This window comes from Orbicella faveolata, unplaced genomic scaffold (assembly GCF_042242905.1).
Source record: "Orbicella faveolata isolate gen_17 unplaced genomic scaffold, um_ofav_v1 contig_34, whole genome shotgun sequence".
In the NCBI taxonomy this organism is placed as follows: domain Eukaryota; kingdom Metazoa; phylum Cnidaria; class Anthozoa; order Scleractinia; family Merulinidae; genus Orbicella; species Orbicella faveolata.
In genome coordinates, this window is record NW_028301563.1 from 28770688 (window position 1) to 28787437 (window position 16750).

At 37.9% G+C, this 16750-nt stretch overlaps 3 protein-coding genes across 3 annotated transcripts in view; 1 reads left to right on the forward strand and 2 right to left on the reverse strand.

Moving 5' to 3' along the window:
* LOC110062759 (transducin beta-like protein 3) overlaps positions 1-3671 on the forward strand; it is a 32702-nt gene extending 29031 nt beyond the window's left edge. The window contains exon 29 of the mRNA XM_089270571.1: positions 1202-3671. Within this exon, the coding sequence (XP_089126697.1) occupies positions 1202-1330 (129 nt within the window). The 3' untranslated portion in view covers positions 1331-3671. The remainder of the gene's footprint in view (positions 1-1201) is intronic.
* On the reverse strand, positions 3517-11528 carry LOC110062788 (mitochondrial uncoupling protein 4-like). The gene is made up of 10 exons (XM_089270572.1): positions 11414-11528; positions 10161-10286; positions 10005-10067; positions 7824-7908; positions 7611-7736; positions 7273-7385; positions 6509-6593; positions 5978-6092; positions 4694-4753; positions 3517-4265 (listed from the first exon to the last, which is right to left on the reverse strand). The coding sequence occupies exons 1-10, from the start codon at positions 11484-11486 to the stop codon at positions 4194-4196; spliced, it is 918 nt and encodes a 305-aa protein (XP_089126698.1). The 5' UTR covers positions 11487-11528; the 3' UTR covers positions 3517-4193.
* Positions 11529-12792: 1264 nt separating this feature from the next.
* On the reverse strand, positions 12793-16232 carry LOC110062775 (BTB and MATH domain-containing protein 38-like). The gene has a single exon (XM_089271219.1). It carries the CDS (start codon positions 16101-16103, stop codon positions 15213-15215), a length of 891 nt encoding a protein of 296 aa, XP_089127345.1. The 5' UTR covers positions 16104-16232; the 3' UTR covers positions 12793-15212.
* Between the last annotated feature and the right edge of the window lie 518 nt (positions 16233-16750).

The window sequence follows — 16750 nt, forward strand, 5'->3', positions numbered from 1 at the left end:
ACTGACGAACAGCGTATACAAAACCTCATGTTATTGTGAAAGGTCACCAAACATGATCCATACCGCGCGTTGTTGGTCTCTGTTTCTGTTTAATTTCCGTTGTATTGATACATTTTTTATTTATACATATGCTAAAATTAGCATTTTTTGACAAGAGATGTTGCACCCCCGAAGAAGAAACACCGGTGTCATATTACAGCCCTCGGGGTCTCCCTATCACGGCCACCTCCTTGTAACGGCTACTTTCCTGTCCCCAAGGTGGCCGTTATCGAGAAGTTCCACTGCAGTTCCATTGTCCTGACATAATTATTATAGGTTCCACCAGTTGTAGCGGACGCCCAGTCATTCTATCTAATCGCACCTTTTTTGTGCGCTTAGTTAAGCCACAGTTTCGATGGTTTGTTTTGGCTGGGAAACAAAATGGAATCAAAATACCGATGGCGAGGCCAAATGAGTCTGATAAGCTGACGAAATGTGCCAGAGAGATAACAATAAGGTATTAATTGAATCCAAAATCCGACAACGTAAAGTTCACAGGAGAGTGGAAACGGCTTCTGATTGAGGCATGTTTCAGAAAGCGGTGACCATTTATCCCCGGAGGGGGGGGGGCACTGCCATATATGGGCTATATAGGTATGTGCCGCTGTGAAGGGTATGGTTTTCAAGCAGTTTACTCTAGGATAGGGTATATAAATCAGAGCGTTTGGGTCTAGAATAGGGTATAATTTTTTACAAAACTGACTAATTGGTTGAAGATTTTATGTAGACTAAGGAAACCAGGAATTGCCACTCAAAAATATAAAAAAATCAAATCGGCAAGTTTAAATTTAAGCAAATCAGCCTCAACAGTGTCAATAGATGGGGGGATTTGGGGAGTTTACTCTAGTATAGGATAGCAAAATTCAGCTGAACTAGTTCTGGTATAGGCTAAGGGTTCCAGTGTTCCAGCGGCACATCACCACCCAGAAATTCGCAAAGTACCTCCCCCGGGCATTTATCCCAGATCCGCACCTGTTTCGAACATGGGAGACTATTGCAGGAGCTAAGCTATAGCTGGCACGAGTTTCAGCTTGAACAACACACCCAAGCTCTCCAACCGCAGCATAAAGTTGGCGATTAACTGGAGTGTTCAGTGCGGTAGTTTATAGAGAATTTGCTGTTTACTTTACACTTTTTCTTAACACGTGCTATTTTGTTTTAGGGTGAATCATTGAAGGTAAAGAAAGCTAAACTCAAGGCACTTCAACAAGGAACAAGGAAAAAGAAAATCAGAACTGGTGTAGGTATAAAAACAAGGGGCAAGACCAAGCTTAAGACGAGAACTTCTTGATTCGATACGAAGTACTGAGACTGGAAAACTCCAATCACTTAAAAGTTACTTAACGCTGATCAATATTAAAGGAGCTACGTCACGTTTTGCGCAAGTTCAGTCTAGATTTTTCAAGTTCGTCATTTGCAATCCGTGTCAATCTTATCTATCCTTAACCACCCTTGTTCCTTAGGGGTTTATCGTTAGCTCTTTGGTGAATGCTTCCTGAAGTTGCGGTGATTATTCTCAGCAAAGTAACGTTGGTGTATAATAAGGTACTGCTTATTTTTGTCCAGGGTAGAAATTTGCGTCTTACCACAGAACAATTTGGAGAGCTTTGTTTGCGTGAGCTACTCCAGATTAACTTTTTTCTCGAGCTAATATTGTTAGAACACTACGTGTCAATTGTCTTGATTGGCAGAGTTTGTTGCGTTCAGACGAACCTGATTTGTTGTCTCATCATTTACAACTCATCCACTGAGCTTCGACTAAAAAGTTGTCCTTTGGAAAAGTAAAAATGAAAATTTGCTTGCGCTATTGCAGACTTCTATGTCGAAATGTCGGATAAAATACACTGCTAGCCTTCGTTCTCTCTGAGCGATACTCTGTTAGACTGTGAGCAGTCTCTTTTGCCTTAAAATTCGCGGAGAACTTGAACGAAAAAGCGCGACAATGCGGGATATTTGAGCGGCACCCGCCGCTCGATATCCCGCGCCCGCGCTCCTCGACACTCGAATATCTTGTGTTTGCGTTCTTTTCGGCAGATTTTTGAGCAAAAGAGAAACTGCTCGCAGCCTAGATTTCTTAAATCTTTTCTCGGTCTAATTTCTCTGGCTTGAGAAGCTGCGTATGTTTTTTCGCGTTGAGAAAACACAAAACTATGAACAGTCGAGGTTTCTGACATGCATCCTTCATAGGGTGTAACAATAATATTGATAATTTTGAGTGATGGTTAAGTGTGTCTCGTTCACTTACCTCTTCACGAAAACCTACTCGTTGGTAGGTAGCATAAGGAAGTAGTGTGCAACTTAAATGATCATAGCTAGGATTTCGTCCACAAATTGAAAGTTCACCTTCTATAGCATACAAAACAGTACCACATAAAAATACTGCCCAATAGCTTTCATTTGAATGGTCATACGCTAGGGTTTTATCCACAGACTTCAAAGTTAGAACCACCTTGTACAGCGTAATAAACAGTACCACATGAAAGTACTGCTCAATAGCTTTCATTTGAATGGTCATACGCTAGGGTTTCATCCACAGACTTTAAAGTGCCTATGAAGTAAAAAATAATTGCTGCTTGTTTGAAAGACTTTTCAGAGTAAAGAAGAATGGCGTTTTCCTCTTTAGAATATCTTTTTTCGTTTTAGAGATAGTTACGTTTTTGTAAGGAAAGTGATGACTTCATAGGTGGTTCCACTAAAACAGCACAACACTCAATTGAGAATAACTATAGAAATATTAAAGCAGTGTTCTTTAAACTTGGCACCAGAAATGTACATTACAAAAGAAACATAATGACACCTGTCGTCACATTGCCATGACAACAGTTATGCCGCTGGTTTTGTTTTAATTAAGACTAAAATTCCAAGATTTTATCTTGAAAGGGGATCATCCACTCCAACAATCTAATGGGGAGAGGTAAGACAATATGGGAACCATGTGTGTTCCAAGCAAGACCCTCTGTACCACTTTAAAAGGTTGCAAATAGGAATACTTGGTTTTTTGATAGAAAGAGACTGGAGCCAAGAGTGTTGCCGTGGCAACAACATAGTAAGTGTCATTCTGTCTCTTTTGTGATGTACATTTCTAATGCCAAGTTTGAGGAACACTGCTTTAATATTTCTAGAGTTTTTCTCGATTGAGTGTTATGCTGTTTTAGAGGAACCACCTATGACGTCATCCTTTTCCTCATTTGTACAATACAAAAACATGAATATCTCTAAAACGAAAAAAAGATATTCCAAAAAGGAAAATGCCATTCTTCTTTACTTTGAAAAGCCTTTCAAATGAGCAGGAATTATTTTTTACTTCACAAGCACTTAAAAGTTAGAACCACCTTGTGCAACATAATAAACAGTGCCACGTGAAAGTACTGCTCAATAGCTGTCACTTGTATGAATACAAGGAGCTTTCACCCTTCGACTTTTCTGAAACCACTCTAAAGTAAATCTAAACCACACAAAAACAAAAATACGACACTGTGAAGTAAATATAGTCATTTATTAAATTATTTATTTCCTGCTAAAATAATTCTGTGCATGTTTCTTTTGATGTTAAAAACTTTTCTATACCATTGCGTTGGGTGTGATTCCTCCACTGTAAAGCTCAACAATAAATAAATTCCTATCTTTTAATGGACATGTTTGTGATGTTGTTTTATGTTGCGTTGAAACAAGATTTGAGATGTGAACGAGTTTGGATTGTAGAGTGCTAGACTTATCTTAGTCTCACGTACGGAAATTTTTGGTTAACCATGCAATCTTTCTTTAATTTGTCATTTAATCTTTGTTTAATTTTGTCACACAATCTTTGCTTAATTTGTCACACAATCCTTACTAGAAGAAAAGATTGTCGGGAACCAAGAGGTTATCTACTAAAAGGTGTCTGAATGGATAACTTCTACCACAAAATGGCAATAAGGAGTGCACCTTTCTTAGTTCCTCTACAGCCAGTATATTCTCTCCCTTTTCAGTAATATTGCGTATTTTCAATGTCATAAGTTATTTGTTAATCAGGCAATGATCTGTCCACCATTGGTATCTTTCCCTTGACTGTACATTAACCCTTTTTTATCCAACACCCGTTCTTGGAGGGCTTTTGTCATTGTAAATCCCTTTATAAAACCACCACAATAGAAAAGTTCAGCATTAATTAAATCTTAAAATCCAGCCATTCCTGTTACGTTTCTGATTCGCTCGTACACAAGCCAGAATGTTAAAGACCAAGGAGCCTAAAAAGCAATCATAGCTCAATGTCAGCATTAATGTACTATGAGGTCATGGAATCTTCTTTCTCACACACCACTGGCAGCCATATCAAGCCGACCACCATCGCCTGTCTTTATTGCAAAATCGAAGCTAATACAAGTAACATTACGCTAAAGACTGGAAATAACGAAAAAAGTTCAAGGCTTGTACATTATACTAGCATTGTATAAAAGCTTAAAATCTTCAGGTGGGTGGGCGAGAAAGTCAGCAATGGCGGATGCAACAAAAGCAACTGCCCACCCCATAGGCCACATGATCTATACCCAGGCCCCAGCAGCATTGGAGAAAAACATTTTTCACTTGTTTCGTTTCACTCAGTCAGAGAAAAATTACTCTTCTTCTCTGTTTATATCATCTAACCAATCTCCATAAAAAAGACAAACAAACTTACCATCCTACTCCAAGTTGGTAGCCACCCCTTATATAATGAAAAGAAACCTTCCTCACGAACCTAAGGTACATAGAGGAAAACAAACAAACAAAGTGCATGGTAATGAGTAATTAGTTGTGGCTTCAAGTTTTTTAACTCAACCAATAACCATCCCAGTATCTTTAGAACTAACCTTGCCCTAACCTTATAATATTACACAAAGCAAATATTATGGCACATACCGTAAATCCTCGAATTAGCCCCCCCCCCCTTGAACAAGCGCCCCTTCTTATAAGTGCCCCTCCTATCCGCCAAAATTTAAAATTAGTGCCCCCCCCCCCCCAAGAATAAGCACCCCCTCCCCTCGCCCCATTTTGTGGATGAGTAATGAGCAATGAGACAACTGTTCATGTGCAGATGATGTATTAAACAAATGATCATGTCTGGCCACAATTAGGGAGAAATTAAATGAGCGCCGCCCCTTGATTAAGCGCCCCTGTCTTCTCCTAAATTTGAAATAAGCGCCCCAGATGCTAATTCAAGGATTTATTTTTTTAGTTAATATTATTATTTATTAATATGACAGACTTATCCTCCTCTGCTCTGCAGAAAAAAGACCTTGAATTAACAGCAACATGCACTAATTAAAATAAAAACCCTGCCAAAATTTCCACCTTGATGTCATGAATCACAGGGGATTTGAGAAAAGCCCAAATGCAAGGGGGTAATTTTTTTGTGCCTGCTTTACTGCTTGTGGACAGACTGCCATAAATCTTCTTGAAGTGAATTTTCCTTTGTCCAAATTAAATCAATCTTCTGAAAATAATATCTGGATTCAAAGTGCTTGTGGTATGACTATGTAATGAGCCACATTGATTGTTAGCAGTACAGGTATATCCATTATTAAAATCCACTGAATATTTTCACTTGTGTGCGATTGGTCTAAACGCATCACATGACCAAATATTCCCAGCTAAAACTGGGGAATATCTGAGAATATTCCCCAATTTTCAAAACTGCGCGTGTTGCAAAAAATAAACCCAACAATTAATAAAAATAATAATAATAATAATAAACACAATAGCCTCCATTGACTTTGAAAATATGCTCATATATTTGTCCTTGGACATTATCTTTCCTTAAAGCTCACAGTTTTCCTCAAGCTGTGCTCTCGGAAAACTGTTCGCTTCTTGGATGAGATAATGTCAGCAGACAAATATCTGAGTCTTTTTTCATGCCAAATGGAGGCTACTGTTTATTTAATGCTCATGCATGAAGAGTACAACTGTATCAATTGTAACATACTGCCTTCAAGAAACAGTCGATTGATCCTCTGTATACTTTTGGGTTGTTCATAATTCTTGTTTTCACAACATCTGCTGGAGTGCTAATGGTTGCAGCAATTAGACCTGCACAGCCACTGAGAAAAAAATCATTTAATAAATCATTAATAAATACCATTAACAATCCCAGATTGCTTCAAGTCATCTACCCTGCAAGCAGAGCCACTTCGGGTACAAGTCATCCAGTCTTGACACAATTTAAATTAATTTATTGAAGGCTGGTTTTGACAACGCATAAGCATCAGCTGACATATGCAGATCTGCACTAAGAACACTGCCATTTAGTAATGCCTTTTGTTAGGAATTTTCCTATTAAAAAAGGCACTGATTATTAACATTGTATTGCATCTGTGCATGTCGGCTTATGCAAATGACCTAGTGAAAACCAGCATTAATTGATAATTTCTGACTCAATCATTGTTCTAAATTTATAACATTTTACAATACACTAATACTTAAATAATTAATAATACTGAAATACAACTTTCTTTACCTTGATATAGTATGTGTAACCCAGTTGTCTTGTAAACTTGTGTGAGCAAGCAGCATATGTTTAACAGTATCATACGTTGTAAGATCTGGTTTACATCAAATTAAAAAAAAGTATGGCTGATTGAAAAGGTTGTCCTCAATAATAAAAATAATTCAAGAGAAATTTAGTTAAATTTTTGATATTAATTTAACAATAAAATTCTGATAATAAGTAATAGTAACCTACATAATGCATTGCTAGCTCTGTGAAAGAATATTGAGGTACGTACTGTGAGAGTTAAAAATCTTGCCCAAGATAATCTCACTAGGCCACCACTTCTATCTGTAAGCCCTCAATACTCCTTATAAAATTTAATACAGAAAGCCCTCAAGCTACCCACTTAATGCTTAATTATTTAGCTAACGATTATTAACATCATTATTGTTAAAGGGGCTCAGTCACGGTATTTTGAGTTATTTTGGCCGCATACAAAATTACCTTTAAATGGTAGGAAACCTGAAAATAACAGTTTAATAAGATAGAAAAACACCAAAGAGATAATGATAAACCATAAAGGAACAAGGATGGCTAAGGATAGAGAAGACTGACACAGATTACAAACAACAAATTTGAAAAATTGAGGCTAAACTTTTCAATATGTGCAAACCATGACTGAGCTCCTTTAAATTTTCTACACATTTACACACAATGCAGCTCAGATATAAGTTACTTTTCACATGTCCACAGCCTTTGTGGATCTAACTTGTACTTAACATTAAACGTACCTCCCATATTTACTAGAGCTGCCCTTTGCACATTAGGAGCCCATCCTTTCCAAAGCCCTCGTACTCCATGTTTATTGACAATATTTGAAAAGGCATGTGAAGTGTTGAGTACCCTTGGTAGAAAGAAAATGAAACTGGAAATTGAAAAAAGGAATTGAAGCTGGATTTCAAATTTTAAAATACACAGTACTACATCATACTTCGGCAATCCATATTTCAACCTTTTCCAATATAAAAGAACTTCTTTTCAAAGCAACAGTCAGGTTGCAAGGGTGTGTGCAGTAATACTGACAGAAGGATTGGGTAACAATTATCATGGTGGATGTTCAAAGTCATACCTTGGTCTTCTTCCCTCTACAAGAACTCGTTTCCCTTCCATCTGCATCTGTACCTTGACTAAGTCTGTTGGACTAGCTATCAACTGGCCAAATGCGCCAGCTGTCATTCCCGCAATAACTGATTTCCTTGAATGGAGTGATCAATGACAGTTACTGACTATCAGCACTGATGGCAGAAAAAATTAAATTTCATAAGGAAAAAAACACACTCACCATAAGGCAAATTTGCCATCTGGGTTTCTTTTTAACACTTTGTTCCGTAAAAATTCATAAGCTGTCATTCTTGAGCCTGTGTAGACTAAAACATACCACAAAAAAACAGATGAATTTTCAACCCTGTTTCAGACAAAATTGTAAATTAAAATAAGTATCCAGCATTCCAGACAATACATGACAAGAAAAAAAAATCTGGAATACGGAAATGGCCTGCTTGCATAAAAATATCAGATAAAACAACAAGGGAAGTATCCCTCCCCTCATTGTTTTATCTGATATTCTTATGCCAGCAGGCCCTGTTCTCGGAGTCAGAAAAGAAACAGGCACGCAAGGCATGCAAGAGTTATTTTTTTGTGTGTGAAGTGTCAGAGATTGGAACATTCATGGTACATGTACCGTAATGATTTGGTTAATTTGACAAGTGTTTTTGGTTGCGATGTTACATTGGTCATGGTAAGATAGCTAAATAGTAAGCCATAAAATGTCTGAGTGAACAAACTACAGTAATCTGACACGTCTCCGAATTAATGTAGATACCATCTTATTTTCTAACAGGCAATTTGATTCGTTCTTTGATACAACCCGCACTGTGATTGGTGTGACACGCGCACATGCATAACTCCCTCACTCACCGATCACATAACCCCTCCAACCCCCGAGTGAAATTTTTGCTCAAAAATACTTAAGTTAATTTAGAGACTTTTTCGCATTTTATACGAGTCGTAAGTTTACCTTTTTACACAACACAACACAACACAACTTCACCGAAAATAGAAAGAAAGAGAAAATAACCTCCGACACGTTGAAAGTCTGATTTAATTAAATTGCACTTTAACTTGGTGCCGCGCAGTCTTCAAAGAACATTTGAACAGTTTTCATACTTTTTACCTTTAAAAGTATCGGACTAAAATGAATGCCATCAAATAAAACTTTTAAACTGCTACTGTAGAGACGTAAAAACCATCCAGAAATGAAAGCTTCTATTTTGTTTAATATCCTGGAAACAATAGCCGATAACTTGCCAGCTCTAATTGAATTTACTCCCATATAAAAAGCAAAAGTGTTGAGTTACCATTTGTTACTAAAGATAGCAAACATCTCGTGGGAAAGAATGGTGACGATTCGTCCGCTCTAATTGAATTTACTCCCTTGTGAAAAACAAGAGTGTCATATTACACTTTGTAACTAAAAAACAAAAATATCTCGTTATATTTGCATGCAACAAGAACAAAACTAGCGTTACCCGCACTTACTATTGTAAACATTAGAACTGTTTCAAATCTAAAGTCTCATCCCCTCTAAAACACGTCCTAAGAACTAGAAGCGTCGATTCGTGACCTCTAATTGAATTTACTCCTTGTGAAAAACAAAAGTATCAAGTTACCTTTGTAACTAAAAATAAAAATATCTCGTTGCATTTGCATACTACTAACTCATGAACTGTTTCAAACCTCAAGGCTCATCTCGTTCATTTAACTAAAATCCTCAGCCTAACCCACAGAAAATGTCGAAGTAAACCCAATATATGAATACTTCCTCCTCTTTTATAGAAGAATAAATAAAATTATGGCCGTTCTGAATTGTATCGGGATCAAATCTTCTCACATACCATTTACCTTTACAACAAGAAATTTGATTAGCTGTTTATAGTAGATCCAATCTGATTGGTGTGACATACATACATCTCTCACTCACTGACTCGCTGACTCACTCACTCATCCATTGACCCGTCCATAACATACCCGACGCGCCGACTAAGAGGTATTTTTTTTTACAAAAAAATAACTCAAAAAAGGATATCCCGCTGAACAGCTCATACACTGTACCTGTATATCCTTTATGTATATAGGAGCTACCCCCCCCCCCCCACCTCACCCTTTCCTGGGATCTACGCCTGCTTAATTCTATCCCATGTTATCAAGGTGACCCCAGGTGTAGATTAAATTTTCAAGACTCCAGAACAAATACTGGTCACTACATATTAGAAAGAGAAGTTCTTGAAATTTTTGAAGGTTGACCTGAGATACTGTAAGTTGTGCTTTCATGAAAAATTGCTGATCTCCCAGATATCAATTTTTTGGGATTGATAATAATATCTCCTCCATCCCTTGTAGTTGCCCTAAGTCTTATCATTTAAAAAAAAAATGAATAAATAATAAATGAATACCCAGAGCTTACCAATATGTCTCAAAATAGCAGGTGTAACTCCACTCCAGAGATTTCTCAGTCCTTCCTCCTCAACTGACAAAAAATAAAGTTAGTCTTAAAGTGACATGCTTAGAGTACTAGTGAATGAGGTTTAAGAGAACTTGGATATGTAAATATTGTCCTTACCAATTCCCACTGCTGTCCTCACCATCCCCCGGTAAGGCACATTTGCTGCTGTTGTAGAAGGCACTGTGGATGCCCTCTCTCCTTGGATTTGCAGGCGGGTTTTTGTTATGTCAAGAGGAAAGGTCACTTCAATGGAAAATTTACTCCATCAGTATACATGTACATATACAATCAATTATTGTGGAATAAATAGAATTTCTTGCACACTTAGTGGCTGGGAAAAATTGTGTTTAATTGAGAATATGAAAAGAATGTTGGGCAAGAATCAGCTCTTGGTAGAGAATGCAATGTCTTGAAGCACCTGCTAACTAAATTTCTAAACAAAATTTGTTTCACAATTGACTCAAAAGGATTTATATTTTTAAAGCTTGCATTGTCTTATTCGGAGTGTGTTCATAATAAATTATGCAAAGGTCACCTTACAATGTTTAGTTGCAATCACACATCTTGCATCACCATAGGGAAAAAACACAGGGCCTTATATATATAAATTCTACATTGAAACTTACGCTTAACTATAATATTTATTATTTATTTTATTTTATCTTTTTAACTCTTGAGTTTACTTTCTGTGTGTAAATTATTAACGAAGCAAACGATTTTTTTTCCTATGCCATCTTTTTTTAAAAAATAAAGAATATATCAAGAAGTGAGAGAAGTGACTGGGAGGGACGTGAGCACAAAAATCTGAGTCATTGCTTCATTCACTGGACTTTGATCAACACGAGGTTAAAGTGCAAATTAAAATGTAGGTTTCGATAATTTTTATTTTTTAAATTTTTTTTAAATTTTTTGTACGACCTTCATCATTTAGTCGTTTAAAGATAATTTCAGTTAACTTCGGCTTTCGTTGTTTATACGTTGTCAGATCTTACTAAACCACATAAAGAACACTATATAAGCAAAGTATAAATACGTCACTGTCTACGTCAGTTTGAAGACTCGTCGTGAATTTAACAAGCTCCTTATGAGTAAATAATAAGCGATATCAACCACATTGAAATCAAAGGCTGGAAATGTAAACATAACATCCATCGTGTATGAAGGCCTAATGCGTTTTTTTTTTCTCTTTTTCGCTGAAATAATTTTCCGCTCAAAGAGTTTCTATGTTAATTAAATTTAGCCAGTTCGACGTGTTGCCCTGCACGATCGACCACAAACCATACAGCCACGAACATTCGAGACATGAAAACTGACAAATTCTGCCCCTTTACCTCTCATTAAAACCCAAAATACATTGATTACAATCTAACCTGTTTCTGCAACGGTTGCTGCCAGTGAAGACAAGCAATATTTGTACGCAAAGCTATTGATTCCTTCAGCCATGATACACTGTACTCACGCAAACAAATTCAAACGTTACACTATCGCCTGAAAACAGTAACCGCTGACCCCTTGAAGTGACGCCTCAGTGGGGGGGAGTGGGGGCGTGAAGGGGGAGTGATGCGTCACTCGCGTACCGCATGGGCTATAAAAGGTTCAAAATTCAGAGAGATATTTCCCAAAAATAGCTACAAATCTGCAAAACCTGGATTATCGATCTGTCATTTTGAATAATCTACTGAACTCTGAGTGGTTGGTAGGTATGAACATTATCACATCAAACATCGCTTTCCTTACACCTTGAAGTTTTGTTTGTAGCTCATTGTATTTTAGTAAAGAGATATTCTTTGGGATTTGAGCAGTTTAGTGTGATAATAGCCTTTTTAAACTTTCCTCCGAGAGATTGCAACTACGACCCTGGTCAAAACTCCCGGGGGGGGGGGGGGGGGACTCCCATATGGAGTGGACGGGGATGCTCGTCGGAAATTTTGAATTTAACCCCTAAAAGAGACCAATCTGGGCGTAGCCGAAGCTTATGCAGACCCCTAAAAGAGACCAGTTCATAAAACAGACAAATAAAAAGTACAGTGACTTTTAATGATGGCGAATTTGTTTATATCAATTGAGTAAATATAAAGAATCAAAATTCTTTCTGTTTTGTTATTTCTTCGCATGCAACCCTTAACGAGACCTTGACGGCTAAAAATAATGACATTTCGCCCAGAACACCCTAAGCGAGACCAAAATCCGAAATTTACACCCCTAAGTGAGACAACGAGCATCCCCGTCCATTCGTCCATTCCATATGGGAGTCCCCCCCCCCCCCCCGGGTCAAAACTGTTGAGACAGTTTATCAACATTTTCAGTCCTTATTTGTATTCTCAGTATTAGACTAGAACTAGCTTGTGATGGAGGCTCATGCAGGGGAATGTAATTAAAAAGAGATTGATTTCATTTGTATTAGAAGACTTTCTGCATTAGCCTCAGTTGCAAGCTAGTTCCAGCCCAATACAGAGAATATGCATATGGTCTATTGTACACAATATTACTATGTGATCAAACCACATCAGAGTTACCCCTTTTCCTAGCCCTAATCAACAGTGTTTTGGTCTGAAAACCAACAGAAACGATTCCTGTGTTACCTAAAACAGCACAGCATGAGGAGACATAGGTTAATCACCATTCATTTGATAACATTTTGGAATTTAGCCATAACTGGAAAATGAAGATATTCTTGAATTTGTCTCAGTTAGTTCTGTTCACAATTGCAGAATGAATGTCAGGCACAAGAGCAAGTCTATGGGTTCACTTTTTGGGGGCAAGTGTGGCAGGTCGACATGTATAGCTGCCATCAGCTGATTTAATTTCACAATCCACAACGTGCAACCAAAGGCACTGCCGTTGCAACTGTACAAAAAGGTACAAAAACAGCCTACAAAAACAGGAAATAACCTTGCCAATGTGCAAAGGTCTGAAAACAGTAACTAATCTTCCCAACGAGCAAAGGTACACATTAAAGAACTGTTTGGACTAACAACTACCAAACTACAAACTGCAAACTCACAAAAACAAAAATCAAAGCATGTGTGTTTCCCTAGGGAAAATGTCACGTGACATGATGTCACTTAAACCAGATATAAATAAACTGGAAACAAAATCGTATTCAAAACGTGCATTGTCTTTATCTCCCGCACAGTGCCACTCATAGCCTAATTAATCCTTACCTTTACACCTGTGAAACAGGCTATGTAACAATAGAAACAATAACCTAAAATTCTACAAGAGTTTACAATAAGCTAGTATTTTAATGATGGCATGGCTTACAGACCAACCATTTCAGCCATAAGAGCTGTTACATTTTAACATCAAAGTACTTTACAACTATTATCCACCACAGAAGGAAATTCAACAGCTCAATCAACAGTAAATGTTTCAAAATTGTTCTTGTAATCAGCAATACATGTACAATAAAAAATATTTCAATCAAAAATGATATGTATTAAATATGTAGCTCTCTACTTCAAATAAAATTAGTGTAGCTTCAGCAATGCTGTGTAAAAATTAAGGATTAAATCTGTAGTATGAAAAAGTATCACGGTTTCAATGCTGATTTAAAATAATATTGAAGCTATAAATAGGGGAGCTGAAGGAATAAAAGTGAGGGAATATTATTTTTTTCAACTTTCAGTAACTCAGAGCTAATGAATACTGACAGGTCACAGAAAAATAAACAAAGAATGGCCTAAATTGAATTGAATCAAATAAATAATAGATAATAGGCCGATCTCTAAACCTTGTTATGCAGACCCAATAATTGTTAGAAATGGGCGTGGAAAAAAATGGACACCAGAATATGCAAAGGGCCTCATGAAATTAGTAAGAATGTCAATAATTCTGATTCATTGATAATAGTATCTTGGGAATTTATGATAATCTCAAAGATCAAGATTTCTAAGGATCTGTTTGCTGGCAGGCCAAACTTGCCACCCTGCATACACTTTAAAATTCATATCTTCACAAATTATCTCGGACTACTTCCTCTTTCCCTTATTCAAGATAACAGGATTCACCTGAACATCTTGCCTAATTGCCTCAAACCTGGGTGCCTATTAGCATTATTACACTAGTGCAAAAGGTCAAGAGCACTTTTTTCTTTCCGCATTTGAAAATAAGAAACATTAAACACCAAAGAGGTGAAATGACAAAATGGCACTTCGGTTAGCTCAATTAGCACTCCAGTTAGCTTAAATAGCACCCAGGTCAACAGTGGATAGCTCCCTGTAATAATTTGTAAGGGTTAACCCTTAATAAAGACACCTGTTTCAGACAGAGTCTTGCTCATAGTGGCATGTCATTATTTCAAATTTTAGACATGCCCTTAAAAATTCCCATATAATAAAACTGGAAAGTCATAAAGACCAAAGCCTGGGTACAAGGCAATTTGTTCAACCTAAACAGTATTTCAGCTCACATGTGAGCGGCATGCATATAAAAATGCATTCATGTAGGTATCAGCTTAAGGCCCAGACCCATGGTACAAAATTTTGTCCAAAAGTTTCATGCAACATTTGATTTTCACTTGTGTGGAAGCACCTAACATTGTTGCTCACAATATTTTCAGAAGTAGAACAAGATTCTACTTCTGCATACAATATTACAATAGACCATTTTACAGTTGTCTGCTCAGTGACCTGGCCTCTGAATGGTAGCGAGGCTGGAGGTGACCTTGTTTTGATACAGACCTCACTGGTTTTGTTGGGTAAATCAAGTTGTAGTAAATAAGAAAGGCAGAGAGGTCTGTATCAAAGCCAGGTCACCTTCAGCATCGCTTGCATCCATGGGCCAGGCAACTAAGCACAGAACTGTAAAATGGCCTATCTACAATCTCAGTGGTTAGCAACATGATGCAATAAGCCATTTCCAATGTGCCTTGTGCCTGTGTCAAAATGGGTCTGTGCGAAACCACCATGATTCATATGAAAATATGTTCTGCCTTAAAGTTCATAACTTTTCAAGCAAATCAAACTCATTTTCACATTTTCAGGTTTTGCACGAAGACTTGTTTTGAAACAGAGGAAAAAAGTATCTCGGAAATTGCGTATTCATTGGGATCAATGTAGTACCATGCGTCCAGGCCTTCACATGTAAATTAATATGTTAATAACGATAATTTACATTCAAGGTGTAATATTTGTCACTATCTTTGACAAGTAGATTTCTCGGGAAATCTTATCCATCAATGATGGACTCCAAGGTACCTTTCAGGTGTTTAAGAAGCGGTGCAAACACATTCAGACCCGGACAAATAAGATTGTGCATTTCTGGGCAGCTGTGAGAGGTGTTGTCCATTTTCAGAGCCAACAGGTAAGCTTCAATCGCATCTTCGTGAGTTCCCAGGGCATCCCTGCTCGCGACGAAATTCTTGTGCGAGCTGTGTTTCAACATGAGCTTGACTATGGCATCAATTTTCCTGATACCTTTGGCTTTGATTCCCCTTAAGATCTCCCTTGACGGCAACGAATTTTGAAAACGCTGCATTCGCTCGATGATTGCTTCCAGAATTACTGCATAATTCTCCGGCTCGATTTGATCATACAGGTCGTGTTCTTTGAGTTCCGTCAGACTAAGCCTACCAGCATAAAGAACGCACGCATCTCTTACACTCTGCAGTTTGTAATTTTGCGCCAAGATAAGCAAAGAAATGATATCTTCATCATATTTCCGCAGGGACGTCGGCGACGAAATCCGGCCCGCCAACGTGATCAAGAAGTCTTCACATTTCTCGACAATGGACGAAATTTGATACTCGTGCGCAAGTTCCAAAATGGCGCTGTAATTCTCAAGCGTTATTTCGTCGTTTGCTGGCGGATAAATCATCCACAGCAAGGCTTTAACGCTCTCTGCTTGTTTCCCAGGCAGCCGAATCTCTCCTTTACTCTTTTCTCTGAAGTTTGATGTAAACATCTTCTCGAAAACGGGCGACCACAACGCGAGAACATTGCGGTGAACATGGAATTTCTCGTCTTCGACAACTAAGACAACATCACTCATCTTCCAAGGCCTCGAGAAATCCAGTTCAGTTTCTGCCTCCTCTGTTCTCATACGTTTTGCTGCAGCCATTTCTTTTCTACTTCCCGTCAACAAACGAGTATTTCTGCGTGACTTTGTGCCGTGAAACACAGAACAGCGATCACGACAAACCCAACCGAAGTGATGAACGGGGCAAGACAAGTCGATTTCCCGCCGTTTTGCGTGAGAACAAATTGAAAGTGGACTGGAACCAATAATATTCAAGTCTCTTTCCCAGTCTCCTCTCCATTTTTAAAATCTTTACTAATAGAGATCAGAGAAGCTCTCCCTTCTTTATCAATTCGCCCCTCTATCTTAAGTCTCTATCTTAAGAGTGGTTGACTTGGAATGAACGGATTTAGCAAAAGCGCAAGTTTCCTGGGAGATCTGACTCAAACTTGATGAAACATAAAAATCCAAAACATGCAATTTCTGTACTGGAAATGAATGGCGTTGTAGTGGAGGGAGGCTCTGTGCACATTTTGGGGTAAAAATCGTGAGGTTTGAAAGTCGATATGTGTTCGAATTAGAATCAGAACAACTCAAAACTTTGCCTAGAAGCGTACAATTTCCATACTAAACCTATATGCCACGGCATTTTTACAGACCGGTCTATTTTTGGGCTCCTTTCCCCGCGAAATAGGTCGGTTCCGGTCTACATAAACGCGCATCGGGATAAAAAATGGTGGCGCGTTAAT

What these genes read in the sequence shown, in the direction of transcription:
- LOC110062788 (XM_089270572.1), bottom strand. Translation starts at nt 11,486, where the DNA reads ATGGCTGAAGGAATCAATAGCTTTGCGTACAAATATTGCTTGTCTTCA. An exon ending in GTAGAGGGAAGAAGACCAAG is followed by an intron (nt 7,386 to 7,610) that starts GTATGACTTTGA and finishes CTTTCTACCAAG; the next exon opens with GGTACTCAACACTTCACATG. An exon ending in TACCAACTTGGAGTAGGATG is followed by an intron (nt 4,266 to 4,693) that starts GTAAGTTTGTTT and finishes ATTGCTTTTTAG; the next exon opens with GCTCCTTGGTCTTTAACATT.
- LOC110062775 (XM_089271219.1), bottom strand. Translation starts at nt 16,103, where the DNA reads ATGGCTGCAGCAAAACGTATGAGAACAGAGGAGGCAGAAACTGAACTG.